The following is a 20,110-nucleotide window of genomic DNA, read 5'->3' as shown; positions in this document are numbered from 1 at the left end:
ACTCCAAATCCAAAGATGTGGTAATGTTACATAGATAAGATAGACAAAAGATGTGAAGAAGGCAAAACCACCCAAGACAGTGGCAGTGCTCTTCTGCCGTTGTAACGCAAGCATCCACAAGTTCTGTATTTAAGCTCGTATTGGTCACAGTAAGCTCCTTTTATCTACAGTGGAATGAAATACACAGGCATTTATGACTGTTTTTCACCAAATCCTGCAATATGAACTTTACACAATGAATAGTGGATGCCTTGCTACATGAAGCTGCAGAGGCAGATAGGATGATGTAGTTCAGGAAGAGATTAGACAAAGTTCTGGATAAAGAGACATCAAAGCAAATAAAGATAAGCCCTTAAATCCTTTGAATGTATGATTGTAAGTGCTGGGAGAGGGTGAGGGAAATAGGCTGACGATAGCAATCTCTCACATAAGTCTTGAGAAAGGCTTATGTGCCTTCCCCAGGAAGCATCTCCAGCTGCCACCATCAGAGAGAGAACATCTAGCTGGATGTATGGATTGAAGGACTCAGTGGGGTGTTTATTAAATTCTTCTAAGTCTTAAGCAGCCATTTAAGGGACCTGTTTTCCCCCATGGTGACTTGAAAATGAGTCAAGGTATGACGTATAACTAACTTTCAGGCATATTATGAAGTTAGATGCATTAATCCAATGCCAAGAGACTAGGTGATTTTCCAGAGGCTGCAGAGAACATCAGTGTTGCTAAATCCAGCTTTTGGCATTATCTAGGCCAATCTCTACAATGTCATCCTTTCTGTCAATCTAATTGAGGAACTGCAGGACCGTCTTTTTTAATAAAGTTGCCTTGCAAATTATCTGAGTAGGTATTCTGATATGATTCAATAATACAATTCTTTTTTCATCTGCTATAAAAAAAATAAATTCGATATTCACTGCAGTCAGATAGATAATGTATTTTTTAAAACTTTTTTGGCAGGTCTATCTTTCCTATCCACCCCTCATTCAGAATAGTCGTCCTAGCAGAACCTCCTGTCATTGGAAGTAGTACCCAACAGTGGCTTGGTCCAGAGTTTCTGACACTGTTTCTCTTTCATCATGTTCGATCTTTAAGTAAGAATGAAGAAATCCAAGTTATTAAAGAAATGGTGAGTACGTTCAATATTGTAGGCAGATTATTGTTTATTGAATGTTTTTTTTTTTTTACTATATGAAAATATTTTGCTATTTCTCATGCTGTTTGAATGCAGCACAAATGTGACTTCATTTTCAAAACCGGCTTATCTATAAATGGTATTAGAATAAATTTGCATTCTTATCACGATATTAAATGATGATGTAATTAAAAAACATTGTCAAAACTGTATTTCTTTTTCAGTGATGTAAAGCAGCTGTGTGTAGCTGTATGTGGAACTTCAACCTATCTTGCATTCAGATTAATACTGTTTTTGTTTCAAGCAGATTCCAAATGTACCCAGTGCTGCTGTGGAGCAGCTGTTGTCATTAACCCACAAGCTTCGGGAGACAAATGATACCACAGTGAGTCAGTTTTTTGGGGTTTTTTGTTTGTTTCAAATCTGTGTTCCTCTACTATGACACCTTGTTTTCAGAGAGGCTGGCTAAGGTATACTAAGCAAAATATAGTGTTATTTTGGAGACTGCCTAATTGAAAAACTGATCCCAGGAAGTGATTACTCTCAATTACTGTACCATATACTGTAGTTTCTTTGATTTTTGTTGCACTTTGTTAAAATCTAACTAAGTAAAGCTTTTAGGAATTCGCCCAAATCTCAGGGGCAGTGGAAACTACCAAGCCATTATCATAAAATGGCTTGGGTTGGAAGGGACCTCAAGGATCAAGTTCTAACCACCTTACTGCAGGCAGGGCTGCCAACCTCCATATCTAATACTAGACCAGGCTGCCCAGAGCCCCATCCAACATGGCCTTGATCAACTCCAGGGATGGAGCATCCACAGCCTCTCTGGGCAGCCTGTTCCAGCACCTCACCACTCTCATAGTAAAGAACTTCCCCCTGATATCCAACCTAAATGTTCTCTCCTTCAACTTAAAACCATTTCCCCTTGTATCTACCCTTGTGAAGAGTTGGCTCCCATCCTGTTTGTAGGCTCCCTTTATATACTGGAAGGCTGCAGTGAGGTCCCCCACAGCCTTCTCTTCTCCAGACGTTATAAAATGCTAGCGTGCAACAGCAAAGATTAGGAATGTGAAAGGGAAAGCTCCAGAATTTTTAGCTGTGTTACTGCTACAGGCTTTTCTGTTGGAGCAGTCTTGTCAAGAAAAATGAGTTCTGCAGACATAGTAACCACAAAATTATTTAAAAAGATAGTCAAATGTTGGTGAAGAGTAGAAGGAATCATTGCTATGGCAACTAACACTCTGGATGTTTTTAATGTAAGTAATGCAAAACGTTTTTTGTGGAATCCAGTAGTTCAACTGGTATGCAAGTGTAATCTGCTCTTAGTTTTCATCATTTTAATATAGGTAATAGTTTCGCAGCATTTCTGTGTAGGGAGCTGAGGGTTGTTGAAAGGCCTTTGTGCTCTCCTGAGCTTAAGAAGAAAAAAAATGTAAAAAGACTGACTTCTGAATACACCTTCAGAACAGTGTTGTTGCTAATATGTATTTAGCTACCTACAACTAATCTTTGACAATTGTAGACTGATAAATACATCATTTGTAACATATTTGGAGGCATACCATGCTTGAATAGAACGTTATAATAGTCATCTTCAAACGATTGGATTTCTATAGCATTGTGAAATATCTAAATGAAATATATAACGTTGGATAAGATGTGAGTCATGGTACGGACTGAGGGAAGTTTCTTGTAGATGAGCAGTGACATTCGACATGTCAGGAATAGCATGCCTGTGTGCAGAGCCGAAATGTTTGCCTAAGGTATGTCGGGCTATTTATAGAGTTGCCTGAGTAAGTAATCCTCTGCCAGAGATTATCCTGACATATTAACCATTGTTCAAAATGATTTTGTTAACAATGGAATACCTGTAGAATATTCAGCCTGTGGGTGTATTCTTTGTCATTGTAATTGTTTGTTTGATTTACAATAGAACCTAGAGACCACAATCAAGATCCTGTTGAATTAGATGCCTCACAGATATATATTACAAAGACAGTCGCCTAATTTTGAGTTTACAGCTGTTTCAGGTTAGGAGGAAAGAGATTTTAGACAAAAACTTAAGCCCCCAGTTGCAAACATACAGAGGATATGATACAGTTTCTCCTCTATGGGCCTATATTCTGTTTTGTTTGTTATATCATTTTGACTTTAAACTACCTGTTGCCCTCAGAGATTGGACTTGTCCAAGTGTGAAATAAGAGGCAAGAGTGGTCTTTTCCTTCTTCCCACCTACTACAATGGATAAAGTACTGTGTTAGTGTTCTTTGTTGCCAGTATGTATCAATGCAGTCCTTTTGGTTGTGAGGCATGAGGATTGCTTACCTTAAGAAAATTACTTTGGTTGAGAACATCTCAGCTGTTTAGAGTACTTTACCAGATGGAATATATGATCTTCAGAGGCAGTGGAAGTTATGGCTAGTGAGCTGAAATAGCAGATACAGAACTCACTCCTCTCACTGGTGAGTAGATCTTGAGATAACACTCGAAAAGCCATCATGTGTGACACAATCTTTGTAATGCTGAGTGATATACTGTGATGATTCAGAAAATGCTTCACAGTCTTCCGTCAATGAAAACAGGAGGATCAGGTGTGGCAATGTTAGACTTAGCCCAATCTAAACCATTCTTGATCATTGCTAAGCTAAAAAATACTACCCTTTGCCTTCTTAGCATTGAGAGGAGTATGCATAATCTCATAGAACTGCTTTTTTTTTTTTTTCCTTTCCAAAGAAGTTAATGCCTGTTTGTTAAAATTACTTTTCCAGAGGAAAGAGTTTATGATTTGACATTTCTCATGCTTGAAAATTATTAGGGGAGAAAAAAGTTTCTGCAATTCATAACATGTTGCTTTTTTCTATTTTGTTCCTTGCTGGCAAATTTCAGGATTTTTTTTTACCAAATGAAAGATTATACCGTTGTCAGAAATCATTTGTATGACCCAAACCAAAACGTTTTGAAATTACCTTATTACAATATTTCATTTAACCCAGGCGAAGTATGATGTAACTTATCAGATCACACTCATTGTTGTGTGCTTCCTGATAAAACAGGGGGCCTGTTTGTATTAGATACCTTCATCCGGTAGATGGTAATTATAGAATGATTTCTTTCTTGATATTTATATCTCTCTCTAAATACATGGCTGCTTATTTGGGGGGCTGTGTTTGTTTGTTTATTTTTCAATGTTGCTGTATTTGTTCTAGGTCGACCTTTGCAGGCATTGAATCACTTCTGTAACTCTTTACTCAATTATGTCTTGTTTTTAGCATTAACTTTAACATGTGGTCAACAGAAAGGGACACAGTGTTCCAGTAATAGCCTACCCAAATGCATGCGCAGAGGTGATATAATCTCCTTACTTCTGCCCAGCATTGTTTTGTTTATACATCCTTGAATCCTGCCAGTCCCTTTTGCCAAAGCATTACATGTGGAGCTCATATTCAGTTTGTGAAGACTAGATTTTACAACATCAATCCTTTCACAATGGCTAACCTCCTTGTTATTAGTACTCTTTAGTATTTGGTTTTATATAGCACAGAAAATTAAGTCATCAGCATATTTTTTCTTTCTGTTGCTTATCAAGTGAAATCATAAAGCAAATTTTTGGATGACATAATTTCCATGGCAGTGAAGTACTGCCACAAATAAAGAATTAAAAAATGGCAGATGAAATAGCACCAGCCATTACAGGAGACAGAAAGCACTCGTGAATTAGGAGAAAAGTTGAAATAATTGCTTTTGGATTACACTTTTTTTCCTGACATGTTCAGTTTAAGTCTCAGAGATCAAGTAATTAAACTACCTTGTATTTTTTGACAGGCACAGTCCCTGGCTTCATCTTTATCTACTCGACAGCTATTGCGAATTTGTCGTCGACTGTCACAACATCCAGATGAAAGCCTTTACTATGCCGTTAATAAAGCTTGTCTTTCCAGGTAGAAGTGCTAGTTTGGGTGGAAGTTCAAGAGTTCATCAGTCTATTGCTAGCATGCAAGATACCTGTTAGTGCATTTCTGTAAATAGTGCAATTACTTTCTTCAGAATTGTTTCTCTGGTATTCTTAAATATAGGACGTAAGTAGAAATGGCTTTGTAGTGTTTTCTCATCTTTATGATGGTGTTTAATGACATAATACAAAGTTTGTCCGTGATGTTATGATGTGGAACACCAATAGCGAAGTTACAAAACCATGACACCATTATCAACATTGCTTCACTGTCTCAAAACACTCAAAGCAGAATTATGTTAACATCTTGTTTGATGGAAGTTTGATTTCAGTTTTGAAACTGGTAGGTTAAAAGGTTTTGAACATAGTGTTGGTTTTTTTGTTTGTTTGTTTGTTTTTTATAGAAAGCAAATTGTACTTAACCAAAGGCTTGGGAAACTAACCAAGCCTAGTTTCGTATCTCGCTGAGCTCTTTATTTCACTTGAGAACCAAAGCTCCAAGGGAACAGAGTCAAGAGAAGTTCTTCCTACTAAACATTGTTTCTATTGCATCTCTTAATGGAAGTGGAAAAAGAAGCTCTAATTAACTCCACTTTGCACCTTTGTTGCAATATTCTGTAATGCCAAACCCTTTCATAAGCAGTGTGCAACTATTAGTGTAGTTAGTTACCTGTGGGAGAAGTTCAACTTCTCTCCTTGAGGAAAGGCGGAACGCTGAAGTTTGAGCAGTAAGGCCGTAGATGTTCAATGGTTGGAGATCCAAGTAAAGCTTCATAATGATCTAATGTTGCAAAAATATGGAAAACATTAAAGAAAACTTCCTAAAGAAATGACCTGCCTATTTCTTTCTTTATTTAGGTTTTTACCAAACCTTGCCAGATTGGCTTTGCATAAAAATCTGCAGGATTCTGGTATTGAAACAAATCCGGATAACATGAAGAAACTAGAGGAGAAGGACTACACTTGTAAGTTTATGTCATCTTTTGTCCTTTTATTCATGTATGTTACTTAGATGCTTCTGCATTTAAGGGTGGACTAAATGACTAATTAAACTCAGTTTGCTTCAGTTACATCCCTTTGGCTTTGTTCTGTTGGGATGTAATGATGGTCTTAGTGTGTTGATACTTTTGATTGCTTAGAGGATGCTCTAAGTAATGCATGTGCTTCTTTGTTTCCTGAAAAATGTCCAGGTGAAATAAACAATGGGATTCTGAAAATAGGATCTGTGACTATGCCAGTTTATAACCCAAGTGAGAAAATGAAAGTGCCTGATGTTTTGTTTTATGAAAATGCTCAAGTAAGTAGAATTCTCTGGCTTCTCTAGCACAAAGTTTGTTAAATGTTTATTAATGTACATTTTCTCAAATATGAAATAAGATATTAATTTTTAAGGTTCTATTTCTGAAATAGTTCCTTTAGGCTAAAAATTTTCCTGAAGTGATTTGATGCTTCTCTGGGCAACCTGTCCCAGTGCCCCACCACCTGCTCCTCCTAAAGAAATCCACTCTTGTGTCTGGATTATTCATCCTGGGAGAGTGTTTTACAGGGAATGTTTCATGGGGAAGTTTTGCAGGTTGACAGTCTTAACACTGTTAAGTTTGAGAAGCAAGATGAAGACTAATTAGTATTATTAATCAGTCATTAGTTAATCATGATTTATTTTATAGAACTTGAGTTTTTAATTAGTTATTAGTTAGTTGTTAGTGTTATTGGTGTTAATTAGTTCATGGTAGCAAAGAGTAAGAACAATTAGTGTGGACAATTACAGGAAAGGGCTTGGTGACTTGTTTTTGTTTGTTTGTTTTTCCACCCCTCCCACCTTCCTTTTACAGAGGTAGGTGCGCTGCAGCTGTCTTCACTTTCTAGCGCAGAGACCTCAAAATTCTCAGACAAGGGTATCTTTAACCAGAGAATTACACTCTGGGTGACGGTTGGAACCCTCATAGCTGGTGTGAAATGCTGTAGTATTTCACCGAGCTTGTGAAATATTTTTCTTTCACGGGCTTGATGTGAGCCTCCTGCCTTTGTGAATTTCTTTTTCTCTCTTCTCTTGTTTTATTTTTTCATCTTTTTCTGGTTGGAATTTCTTTACAGAAAGGCTATCCTTTCTACTATGTGACTGTCACCTACTGAAGGTGATGACAGACCATGCAGGGAGAACAGATCACAGTCATCTTCATCTTCCCCAGTAACATTTCATGTGAGAACTGATTCTGTATTGCCGTTTCTAGAACTCATACCTGCATTGCTTTTTCCATCTTCTTGCATATAGTTTCAATAGTTACAGTTGAACACACTGCATAAAACTGTACCCGACCTCTGAACCACAGAATCACAGAATTGTAGGGTTGGGGGGAATGTCTGAAAGTCATTGGGACCAGCCTCCTGTTTAAGCAGGTTTCCTACAGAACGTTCTACAGGAAAGAATCTAGGTGGGTTTTGAATATCTCCAGAGAAGGAGACACCACAACTCTCTGGGCAGCCTGTTCCACGTGCTCTGTCACTTTCAAAGTAAGGAAGATGTTTCTCAGGTTCAGATGGAATTTTCTGGGTTCCAGTTTATGTCCATTGCCCCCTGTGCTGTGACTGAGCACCACTAAAAAGAGCTTGGCCCAATCCTCTTGACACCTGCCCTGTAGATACTTGTCCAAGTGGAATTCAACATTACCACAGCACATTGCTCTCTGTCCATGAGTGACACAGTGATGTTAATTATTTTTTGGTGATATGATAAATTTGGATTTCCAGCCTCTGAGGAGCATGGATTAAGTTCATACAATGTTGTTGTGTCTACTTCATGTAAATATTGTATTTGAAATGTCTGCACGCATTCTAATACAATGTTAGTTTTGGTCATGGTAAAAAAAAAATCAATATGTAGCATCTCTTGCAGGAAAGCAGTTCTGCAGGGAAACTGGAATGTGTGTATATTTGTCCAATTTGGGATAAAAATAGAATACATCAGAAGGAAGTACTCAGCTTTAGCAGTAAAATAATAGTAATAAAAAAATGTAACCAGTAAATGATTTGCCTTCAGGTCTTCCCTTGAATTATGCATAGAGTATTCATTAGTCCTTTGGCATGCCTGATTAGGATTTTGTTGTATTAAGCTGTTTACATGAGTTTCTTTCCCCCCACCCCCAACCTCTGTCTGGAGAGATTTGGACATCCTAAAACATCTTTCACACAGTTATAAATGGTATATTTCTATATAGTCAGAAATTACCTGTGAGGTCCTGTGTTGTTTTTTTTCCCCCAAATTAAGTACTAGAGATAGAATGATATTGTGGAAACCTGTATGTTTCTGTGTATGTTTATCTAAAGACAAGCATTCATTCCACTAAGTAGCTTGTCTGACCTACTTTCAAATGACCTATTTTCACTAGGTACAGTGGAGAAATATACAAGACTATTGCTAGAGTAAAGTAGTCGGCATTGCCACATAATCCATAAATCCTTTGGATCCTTTAAACAAATTATTTGTGAGGAGTGTGATGCGGTTGAATTTTGTATTGTTTGTGTCACCTTTTGCAATACTGGATACGTGTGTAAAATACACATCATATACTTTGACTTCATCTAGGCAGTCTTCTTTAGAAGTTACAAGAAACAAAGAATTGAGCTTGTATTTTCCTATTATACTATTATTATTTTCTTTGAAACTAAAGCTTAAATGGAGTAGGAAAGTGTATTTGTTACTACTTTAGACCTGGTGTTTAATGTAAAAAACAAACAAATAAAAAACCAGCCATGGTTATAGTGAACGCATTCATGGGAACTCCCTGTGTTTTGTTTCTGTGCTGTTCTACCAGGATACATTTTACTTCCTTCTAGTGGAGTTGTTGGAAAGTTGTCCTGTGTGTGTAAACAGAAGTTCTTATGCACTGGGTGACAAACATTCATCTAGGCCAAGAAGGAGATGCATTAGGAATGAATACTGAGAGTGATGTATATTTAGGGAAATCTAGCACCCAGAATCAATTGGAGCAAAGGAAATATATAAGTGGAGTTAGTAATTCTGTTTCATTGTTTTAGTCACCAGCTAAATTGCCTCTGCTGTTATTGATTGAGAGACACTTGCTATAAAGTGAGTAGCTGTAAGTACAGTGTTCAATAAAACGTGGCCTAAATGCTGGTAGTTCCTGTGTACTTGTGTTATTAGTGAATACATAAACTAGAAAGTATAAAAACAGGAGTGAAAATCATGTTTTTCTTTCTCTAGCACATGATGGTAATGGAAGATATGCTAAAAGACTTCCTGTTGGGAGAACATCTTCTTTTAGTTGGCAATCAGGTGAGTTAAACGTTTCTTATAATACATAGGACAGACTCATTATTTAATAATGAAATCTAATCTTTATTTTGCTTTGTTGAAATTACACCTATTGGTACTGCTGAGGTAATTTACCCATTTTTAATTCTTCATCTACTGATATGCACATATTGGTGGAGTAAATGCTTTTAATGTTGGGGAGTCAGGTGAGCATGCACGGGCTGCAGTCACTACGATTCAGGGCCCTGCACAGCATCACTGGAGTCTAATTCAGGAAGGGACTGAGGAAAGAGCTTCAGTGTTCCCAAATGACAGGGAGAAAGGGGAGCCCAGTGAGGCTATTTGTGGTTTGCTCTGCAGCTGTACCATGCAAGCTGACCTTCAGTGCTGGCAGCTAAAACCCTAAGTACTGGGTAGACATGCATGCAGTGCTTGGTGGAGCACTTAGTCTCCTGACATGTGCTTTGTACTTTGAACTAGTTTGACAGAAAGACACGAGTATGATTTCTGAGTTATAAAATGTTTTCCAGCATAGATATACTCATCTTTAATAATTTTAATAATTTAATTTGTACAAAATGTTCTTAAAGCTTATGCAACTCTGACTGGAGACAGTGCTAAAGGATTAGACCAGGTATTGGAACACACTGCTTTAATTTTAGACATCAGCTCAGTTCTGCCATTAAAATTTGTTCTGTCCTTGGCAAATCAGTAGTACTTAGGAGTTTTGTTTCTTAATCACAAACTTATGTTCTTACCAAACTTAGGTTTGGTATTTACTGACTTGTTCCACTGTTTCTGTGTGTGACTAAGTTAGGCCAGCTGGCCTTTTATTTTTATTTACTGATTTATTTAATGATGTCCTTAATTTTGAGCACTTTATTTGCCATTCTGCCATTGTTTCAGTCCCACCACTCCACAACAACCATCCTTGATTTCACAGAGATGATCACTGACCATTTAGAAATTGCTTGGGTAATTCCTTACATGTATTACTGAAAACTTCTATAGCATGTGTTGAGTCCTGTTCAAGTACTTTAGAAGAAACCATATTACATGTTTTCATGCTAAGTGCACAGACATTTTGTGAATGAGTGTGCAAGGATTAACGTGTCATCTCTCTTAGAGATTCGGTTTCTTCTAGTTGTCTGGATTTCGTTTTCCTGTTTTACCTCTTTGATTTACCTTACACATGTATGCACAGAATTTCTATTAGTTTAACTCCATTTTCTTTATTTCACAGTTGTAACTGAAGTCTCTTCTGTACATTATTATTATTTTTTATTTGTGAGCTGACCAGTGAGATTTCTTTTAGAGGTGTTGTTTGGTTGTTTTTTTTTTTTTTGCAGGGTTTGAACTTTGAAGATAAATATTTAAAATTCCGTAAGTCAGAACTGAATGATTTTGATGGATATTAGGGACTACGTTTCTTTAGTGAAACCAAGGAGAGGTTGAAAACAATTGTCGGGCATTAACAAATCTTTAGGAGTTCAACTTCACAAGCAAACTACTTTATTCATGTGTAGTCCTTGAAGCATATGTGGCCTAAAGTTTTGTAGCTTTAATGTATTATGCAAAATAAGGGTTTACACTGGTTGTTGGTTTATTTTAGATACTAACTGGAACGTGGTTCCATTTAATGTATTAGCAAACAGGTTTCTTTGGGTCCTTGGAAAATGCAGTGAATAGATAAGAATTTTCAGCTGTAGAATAGTTTCTGATAAAAGGAAATGCCAGTGCTTTAAATATAGCTTCTGATATTGCTTCCTGAGAGAGCCTGAAGTCTGAGTGTGAATGGGACCATCCATAGTTTCTCAAAGCAAGCTGAGAGTAAGCAGCTATTTATTGCTCTCAAAGCAACAGGCAGGCAACCGCAAGAATCCTGTTTAGTAAAGGTTACTTATTCTTTGCAATGACTGTTTATGAGGCTGTTACCATATAGCTTTTACATTGCAGTCATTCCCTGGACTTCGTGGGACAGAATGAACTATTTATTCTTATTATAAAGTAAAACTTTCAGGCTGTTCTGTTGTGGATTTTTTTCTAATGGACATTGTGCAGTTTAACGGTTGGTCACTACTTGGTATCTTGAATTTTTGTCTTTGGCAGTCAGGAGATAAATTATACTCATGCATAACTGTCTATGTGGAAAAAAATTGTTAAGTAGCAGTGGGGAAACATGTTTTTGAAGTTTTAGATGTAACATTTGCCGGAGGAGTATTTAAAAAATCTTGCATCTGGAGGTTGTGTCAAGAGAGACATCGGATGTTTCACCTTTATTGGTCCTAAGTGAAGTAAAACATCAGCTGTCTTGAAGAGACCAAATGAAATATTCACCATATATTCACCACATAAACCATATAAAGGGTTTCTGACTTTCTGGGGAGAGAAGGCTCACAGCCTTGTCACTTCTGAAGTATTTTATAACCCTGAAGTACTAAAACACTTAACCCTATGTTAAACAAAATAGAACTATTTTAGTTAACCTTAGTCTTTTGCTGTAATTTGTAGTATGAGCTGTTCAGATAACTGATCTCATAAATTGAAGAGGCTCTGTCATAGCAGTGAGTCCTGAATATTTCTGCTCTGAGGGCACAGTTTTCATGCTACGAGTATTTCATAACAAATTGTGTTCATTTTGGCCCTTATAGTTACTCTATTTTATTAACTGTATATGTATAGTATAAATATTTTAAATGTGAATGTATTATATAAATATCTATAAAAGACACTTTTAGTACGATGTACTGTGAGTTAACCTAAAACAACCCAATTGCAATTCTATGTAGCATGACAGATGCAGCTTGTATCAGACCCTGGAGTTCTGCCATGGCTTGAGAAGTACACATAATCCCTAAGGTTAATGCCTCATTAACCTTTATCCTTTCCATAATGTGTCTTTTAAATAATACACACTTCTAAAAATTCATTTCAGTAGATGCATATGATATTTGTATGTACATCTGAAGCACCTTCTGTCCTTCTGTTTGATTGCACCCCACTAGCTTTGGCACAGTGCTTTGCCTTGTGCAGTTAGACCACCTGTTGTAGGCCTTGTACCATTCTTGTACCAAGTATAGATCATAGCAATGAAAAATGTCCAAGTAAAACATTACTGTCACTGTTGTATGGACATCGCCATAACTGAGGAATATTCTCTGTCAGTCTTCCTGAAGAGTAGACAGAGGAAAACACAGTGTACATCGGTACAGCCTCAGTGTTTATTAGGAGCATTCCCTATTTGTCATCTTCTTGTTGCTTTCTTCTTTCCAGAATTCCCAGCTGCTCATTTGTCTTGTAGTTCTCTCCATTGGCAGCATTTACCATTTTCAAGTGTTTGGTATTTGCCAGACTATCCTTGAGATATCTGTGTTACCAGTATTAAAAAACAAAAACAAAACAAAACAAAAAACAAACAAACAAAAAAACCCACCAAGTTGATAATAAGAATAATAAGAAATGCCACAGGGTACTATTTCAACTGCTGTTGAGTACTGAGAGCATTTAAATTTTGTGCTTCTTCATTGATGGTGTGGAAATTTGGATTTTGACTTTGCCTTTGTACTTGTTCAGAATGGCTCCCCACTAATTCTCCCTTGTATGAGGAGAGAACTTTGCAAATCTAATTAGATAATGTGTAGTTAAAGAGAAATGAGCAAGTAGGGTAGAAGAACAAGTATATTAAAAGAACTCAGAAATGTAATGGCCTTTTGGCACATACTCTTGTATCAAGGAAATTAATTAACAAGTGATTAGATCTTATTTTCTGCTTTTCTTCAAGTCAGACATGAATGTAAATGAACTCATGGACTCTCATTATCTTGAAGAGTTTAGTGAGACAAACAATTGAATCTTTCATAAAGATGTTTAAAAGAACGTGCTTGAATAGATCGTTCCATCTAAGGTAATATTATTCTTCTTATATCTTTGTGAAATTGCATTAAATAGATAGTGAGAGCATATAATATTATCAGTCACCAGCAAAACTTAAAATACCGAGTGCTTAGCATCTTAACTCCTCTAGAAGAAACTTTTACTTGCTTTGACTTGTAAAGATGGACAACTTCCTCTGTAAGGCAAGGAATGTACTATCCTAAACCAACTTTATTACTGTCCCTTTGAACATGAAGAAACAGAGCTCTAAATGAGCTAAATCGGGTAAACTGTTGTGGTAATTTTTGCCTAAGGAATTTTTTGTGGCAGTTATGGAAAACTCAGAAAATATTTGTCTTTTACTTCTACAGTCACACACATATGTGAATAAGCATTCTCTTTAAATGTCTGTCTGCTTAAATTATCACTTTCTGCCTTTGCAAGTTATATTGTGAAGGATCAAAACAGAAAAAGAATCAGCTAATTGATTTTCTTTGGGACTTTCTACCCACAGTTCTTTTTATTTTAATTTTTTTCATATCTTGCCCTCTGCTGAACTTACGTTATCTCACAACACTGAAAATATAAGTACAACAGTGCCCTAATAGGATGCTGGGTGGATTTTTGTACTAAAATTCAGGGGAAAAAAGGTAAGATATTTGCAAGCTTGTCTACATTTGTGGTTGGGAATGTATCCAAAATATTCAGTTCATGACTTTTGATAATGGTGAAATTTTAATTTTTTAATCTTTTGTTGTTGTTGTTTGTCCCAGGTTCTGAATTCGTAATAAAATAATGACATCATAAGCCAGAAGACACTCACATGCAGTGCTCTGCTGTTACCAATATATCGATCACATTTGGGGCAAGACTTTATCACTGCTGATTTATTCACACTTATTCGAAGCGAAGCTTATAACACCAAGAGTATTTGAGAGATCTGTGTAGGTGTGCTTGTTGCTCTGGTGATAGAACTTCTTTTTCTCTCTCTCTCTTTTTTTAAATCAGAACTCTGGTTCTGGTTTTAAGTCCTCTGCTGTAAAAATAGCAGCCTCAATCAAAATGCTTGCACTCTTGCAAATGTTTTTGTTGGCAGATGCAGGCAAGTTACAGACAGGGAAGATGGTTCAATGCCAAGCCCAGTGTTAGAAACCATTCACTTGCAAAAGTGTCCTCATTTTCTTCATTTGGGAAAGTGAAAAACCATGAGTTTCTGTGATAATGATGCTATTAATATGATTATTGTATATGTGGTAACAAACTGAGGACTTTTACATGAAGATTCTTTATATTCTCTGTGAAATTTTAATAAAAAGATTTTGTCCTTTTTTTCTCTCTAATAATACAACTTTAAAAGTACAAAATTTTGTTAAAGACCAAAATGATGAAGTAGCAAACTGTTTTTCTCCCCAGTTTTAAGAAATCATTTCATCCTTCAGTAATGAGACAGGTGCTCTGCTGGAGGTGATTTAAGCTGTGCAGGATGGCTGCGTGCTGAAATGCGAAGGCTGTGATTGCAGTGCTTCCGCTGGTGGACAGCACTGGTCTTTAACTGCTTTGGTTATGACCTGCAAATTATTTAAAAGAAAATGAAAATGAGGCAGCATTTTTAGATTTATTTTTTCCTAAGAAGCAAACTGTTAATTTAAAAAACGTGGGCACAGTTCTTTTGGACTCTGATTTTATTGACATAAGTTGGACTATGCAGGAGAGAATTTTGTCCCACTACTGTAATAGCTGCATCCTGAATTGCAAAACACCTCCTGGGACCTGTAAAAACCTTGTTTATATTTGAAACTACAGTTACTGCTTGAAGATTAAGTCATTTTATCCTTGGCAACAAGTGTTTACGATGTCAGGAGAAGTTTTAACTAAGGGTTTATTTTGCCTTCTAATTGCATAATCTCCTTTTTGTTATTCATTAGCGCAGATATTTACTTACCATTTTCCTATTTCACTTGCCCCATATGTCTGACAGAGTAACAATTGCCTCTCACTTGCCTTCTGAAATATTTTAATTCAGTTTAGCTTAAACACACTGTTTTTTCTCTGATTAGCATATTTTTATATTTCTGATACATTAAGTCACTGCCATAGTATGTCTATAAATAACACACAGAAAATGCTAACAGCAAGCTGGTTTGTCCTCTGGAGTGTTACTTTAAGCTGCAGTAATTGCAAATTATGTGAGATTGCATTCTGAATTTGACCCAAGTTCAACAGAATTTTACTGTGTTCCTGTGACACATGTAGTTCTGATTGCTTCTATTTAAATAGTTGACTACACGTATGGGTATGGGTATGGGTGGCTGATACAGCTTGCTCCATTGGCACTGGATATAGATTGAAAAGAAAGAAGGGTAATTTTGTTGCAATTATGATCATTTCTTACTTCTGGGATTCCAGTAACTTATTTTAGAAGTTTTCTCCTAAAATGAGTTAGCATTTTCCACTTTTCATATTTACCTGAAGAAGAAGGACTACCAGACGTATTTATCCCATGAGGTTCCAATGAGTTTGAAATAAACCTGGTTTCCTTGGCCTTGTGCTAATGAGTTGTACTTAAGGAAATAACTCACCCGAGCTCTTCCTTTCTGCAGTTTCTTAATGATGTAAAAGACCCCTCTAAATATCTTCGGACTCTTCCTTATTCTCTAACATGTCATGAGGTAAAGGAAACAAAGAGAAGTGGGAACTTGTCATGAAGTAAGAACGTGGAGGAAGAGAATCAAGGAGCTTTCACTTGAACTTTGCTCTAGCTGCTGTTGCCAACTAAAGATTTTCTGTGGTACACCACAACCTCTAGGAAGGCACACCATGTACTCTCTGAAGCAGTTCAGTCTGGGCAATGTTAATGTGTTTATAATGTGGTGGGAATGCCTTTTGAATATTGAATGCACCTTTTAAAAGTGTACTATGTTCTAGTATCTATCAGTATCTAGTATTCTTAAAATGAAATGAAAGCAGGTGTGCATGGAATCTGGTGAGAGGCCCAAATACAAACAAGATAAGGGTGTGGTGTGGTGATGGTACAACTCCCACTGACTTCACTGTGCTACTTGGCTAAGAGTATTCTCTGCCTTCCTCCATGGTGTTCCCCCACCAGGCTTGTGTCTTCTGAGCATCCATTCAAAAGTGAGCTGCATTCCTGTTAATAACTTTGGTGATAAAGGCATGGATAGAACTGTGCAAAACCAGCTATGCTGTCCTCTTCCTGTAGGAAAGGGAGAGGGAGAAAAAAAAATTAGCTGTTATTTTGTGGTTGCAAAAATATTATTTTTAAGTATTATTTGAAGAATCTACAAACCATACATTAATGCATGTGAAAGTAAAAATTCCTTCTTTTAAATTATGGTAACCATTTTGTTTGATCGTAAGTATGCCTTACACTGATTTGATATGTTGATCTATTTCTTCATCTTTGTCTTTGCCGTGGCTGGCTAGAGTTTCCCTCTGCAGAGAAAAAGACATGCAAACCACTAGTAGGTACAGAAAACTGTGCAGGCATCTACCCAGTTTTCTTTAACTCTCTTAGTAAAAGAAAATACAGCTGCTTTCAGTATGGATATGTATCCTTTACATTAGAGGAATACCCATTTATTCGCCCATTTTTGACTTTAAGCATCTGACTTTGCAGATGGCACCAAGCTGGGAGGGATTGTTGATCTGCCTGAGGGGAGAAAGGCACTACAGAGGGACCTGGATAGACTGGATCGATGGGCCAAGGCAAACTGTATGAGTTTCAATAGGGCCAAGTGTTGGGTCCTGCATTTTGGTCACAACAATCCCAGGCAACCCTACAGGCTTGGGGAGATGTGGCTAGAAAGCTGCGTGATGGAAAGGGACCTTGGTGTACTGATGGACAGTCAGCTGAATATGAGCCAGCAGTGTGCCCAGGTAGCCAAGAAGGCCAATGGCATCCTGGCTTGTAGGCAATGGCTTCTGGTGAGCAGAACTAGGGAACTAGTCCTGCCCCTGTACTCAACACTGGTGAGGCCTCACCTCGAATACTGTGTTCAGTTTTGGGCACCTCAGTAGAGAAAGGACATGGAGGTACTGTAAGTAGGTCCAAAGAAGAGCAACAAGGCTTGTGAAGGGCTTGGAGAATATGCCCTACAAAGAGACTGAAAGAACTGGGGCTGTTTAGTCTGGAGAAGAAGTGGTTGAGAGGAGACCTTATTGCTTTCTTCCAATACCTTAAAGGTGCTTACAGTGAGAGCGGAGTTGGTCTCTTCTCACTGGTGACAGGTGACAGGACAAGGGGAAATGGCCTCCAGTTGTGCCAGGGTAGGTTTAGGTTGGATATCAGGAAAAACTTCTTTACAGAAAGGGTTGTTAAGCACTGGAATAGGCTCCCCGGGGAGGTGGTTGAGTCACCATCCCTGGATGTGTTTAAAAACCATTTGGATGTGGTGCTCAGGGACATGATTTAACAGAGGGTTGTTAGTTAGGGTGGTATGGTTGGGTTGCAGTTGGACTCGATGATCTTTAAGGTCTTTCCCAGCCTGAGCAATTCTATGATTCTGATTCTATGACTGCAAATATGTGAGAATAAAACTGTCCATGTGCACTACTAGAGGATTCTTAGCCTGTTTCTGGTTACTTTTGATGCTTCTGATGTCGTTCCTAAAGTTGTGTGTTTCCATGTCTCTGAGTTTCTAGAAGAACTGACATCACAGTATCATCCTGTTTTTCAAAGCGGTGGAGAACTGTATTTGACGTGATAATTTTCAGCAATATCTAGTGACAGGTATTGTGTTGTAGTTTCTTATTACAGCTATGCATCAAACTGTATTTTCTTCTGAAGGGCCAGATGGAGGAAGATTCATGAGAAGGCGTGAGCAGAGCACTCATTTGACTTAGCTTTCCTATGTTCCAGTTGAGCCTACAGTAGGATAGTTCTATTTCTGTCAATTCTGCTGTATTTTTTTCCTCTGCTCTTATGCTGAGAACTTTCCTTCCGTGGTTTCAACTTCTATACATATGTGTGTGATTCTCCATTCTCATAAATGCAGCCATATGAGAGTCTGTGGTCGCTTTTTGAGAAGCTCCAGTGTTGCAATTCTGCAGCTGTCAGTTGCCATCTTTGAGATAGAATTTAGTCGTAAATGTCATAACTCACAGTTATGAATGCTCCTATTCTGTTTCATTGCCAAGTGAAACAGATTAGCTGGTCTCAAGTTGGTTTAATCTAATCTCTTTAATCTGTCTGTGGGTTATATTTATCTGCTTTAGTTTACAGTGGTATGGACTAATGATGCGTTCACACAGTCAGTGTGAATCTCAGCAGAGGGACGGAATCTTCTCAAACTGTTCTTGGCAGGTTTACAACTGAACTTTTCTTTCTGCTCATTCATCTAGTTCCTTTTTTCCCTTGGCAGGGATTTCCCTTTCCACTTTCTTACAGGAGGAATAAGAATTTTTTAGGTGAAGCTCATTACTGCAGTTTGGTACTTGTCAAGGGACATATGACCTGGATTCACTTTGGATGAGACTAAACTGGAATGTGTTCCAGCAGCACACCTAATACCTTCAGTATGTTTCCTTATTTGCAAACAAGCCAGGCCTGGGCTGAAGTGCCAGCTCCTGAAACACTTGTACAGAAGACAAGGTGGTGTTAACGACAGCTGATTCACTCCATAAACTCATTGTCACTGTTCTGCACAGCTTGCTAATGTAGACTTTCTGCAGTATAGCAGTGTTGTAGATCAATTAATTTCCAGCCCAATTCTGATTCTCTCTGGGCCTTTTTCCTATGGCCAACAAAAATTACCTTTTCATCCTTAGTGCAAGCCAACTTTTTGGTATTCAGAGCTTTGCGGTGCCTTTGTGAAACGTGGGGTTTGTAAACAAATGGAGATAGTTAAAGCAATTCATAGACATGAGTGATGCAGCTCTAGAGAATTAATCCTTTTTCTGATTACTCCTAGTCAAACAGATAATGGTTTTGCAGATACATACATATGTAAAATAAAATTAAATTGCAGTCAGAGCTGTTTTATGTGAATGGAAATTGTATTTGCCTATAAAGAAATCTGGAGAGTACTTGAACAGTTTTAGAAAGTTATCTTTTTTATAACTTTTAAATGTGTCATTATAATAAGTCCTAAATGAAATTTTATCACTCTTAATTGTGTCTTCATGTTATATTTATTTACTGCAGGGTGTTGGGAAAAACAAGATTGTTGACAGATTCCTTCACCTTTTAAACAGGCCAAGAGAGTATTTACAGCTGCATAGGTAAGAATGGGTTACGTTTTCATACTTTGCAGTCTGATTTCACATGTTTTAAAACTCACATTTCTGAAGTTTAATTTGCTCTTATTGTTTGAATAAATATTATTTTGGGTGGCACACAGACCACAGAAACATATCCCTTTTGTAGGCATGAGCAATGAGGTTGATGAGAAGGTTCAGGAATCTAGTGGAATCACTTTGCTAAGCATAACAGGAAGTAAAGCTTGGAGTCTACTAATGTCAAATCAAGAAAGTCCTACTACACTGTCATTTCTGGAGAGATTTCCCCAAGCATGAGATACTGCGTGAGGGAAGAATTTCAAAGGCTCTTGTTTGAATATATATCATTCATAAGATAAGAAGTACTCTTAAGTATTTCTTTTCTTCTTTGTCACTCCTACTAAGCACATGTATTTGTCATCTATAAACATGTTCGGATTAGGAAATGATATTTTTTTCATATGCGAGCTAAGAAAAGGTTTTCAGTGCAACAAGCCAATTGAAAATAATTCAAAAGCTGAAATAAACAACACATTATGATTGTGTACTGATTTAATACCAATTTATCTGCCTGCTGTTTAAGGCATGTGGATCAGTACATTGAAACAAAGACTGAATAGGTATAGAAGAATTATTTTCAATTGAA

General features: G+C 37.3%; 1 protein-coding gene across 1 annotated transcript in view; it reads left to right on the top strand.

Annotated features, from left to right (window-relative positions):
- VWA8 (von Willebrand factor A domain containing 8) overlaps nucleotides 1-20,110 on the top strand; it is a 181,262-nt gene that overhangs the window by 61,832 nt on the left and 99,320 nt on the right. The window contains exons 15-21 of the mRNA XM_425624.8: nucleotides 955-1,123; nucleotides 1,437-1,514; nucleotides 4,955-5,070; nucleotides 5,940-6,046; nucleotides 6,272-6,378; nucleotides 9,304-9,375; nucleotides 19,391-19,467. Coding sequence (XP_425624.5) covers nucleotides 955-1,123; nucleotides 1,437-1,514; nucleotides 4,955-5,070; nucleotides 5,940-6,046; nucleotides 6,272-6,378; nucleotides 9,304-9,375; nucleotides 19,391-19,467 — 726 coding nt within the window. The remainder of the gene's footprint in view (nucleotides 1-954; nucleotides 1,124-1,436; nucleotides 1,515-4,954; nucleotides 5,071-5,939; nucleotides 6,047-6,271; nucleotides 6,379-9,303; nucleotides 9,376-19,390; nucleotides 19,468-20,110) is intronic.

The sequence above is a fragment of the Gallus gallus genome, chromosome 1 (assembly GCF_016699485.2).
Source record: "Gallus gallus isolate bGalGal1 chromosome 1, bGalGal1.mat.broiler.GRCg7b, whole genome shotgun sequence".
NCBI classification, from domain to species: domain Eukaryota; kingdom Metazoa; phylum Chordata; class Aves; order Galliformes; family Phasianidae; genus Gallus; species Gallus gallus.
The sequence above is the reverse complement of the archived record's forward strand: the minus strand, read 5'-3'. Positions and strand labels throughout refer to the sequence as shown.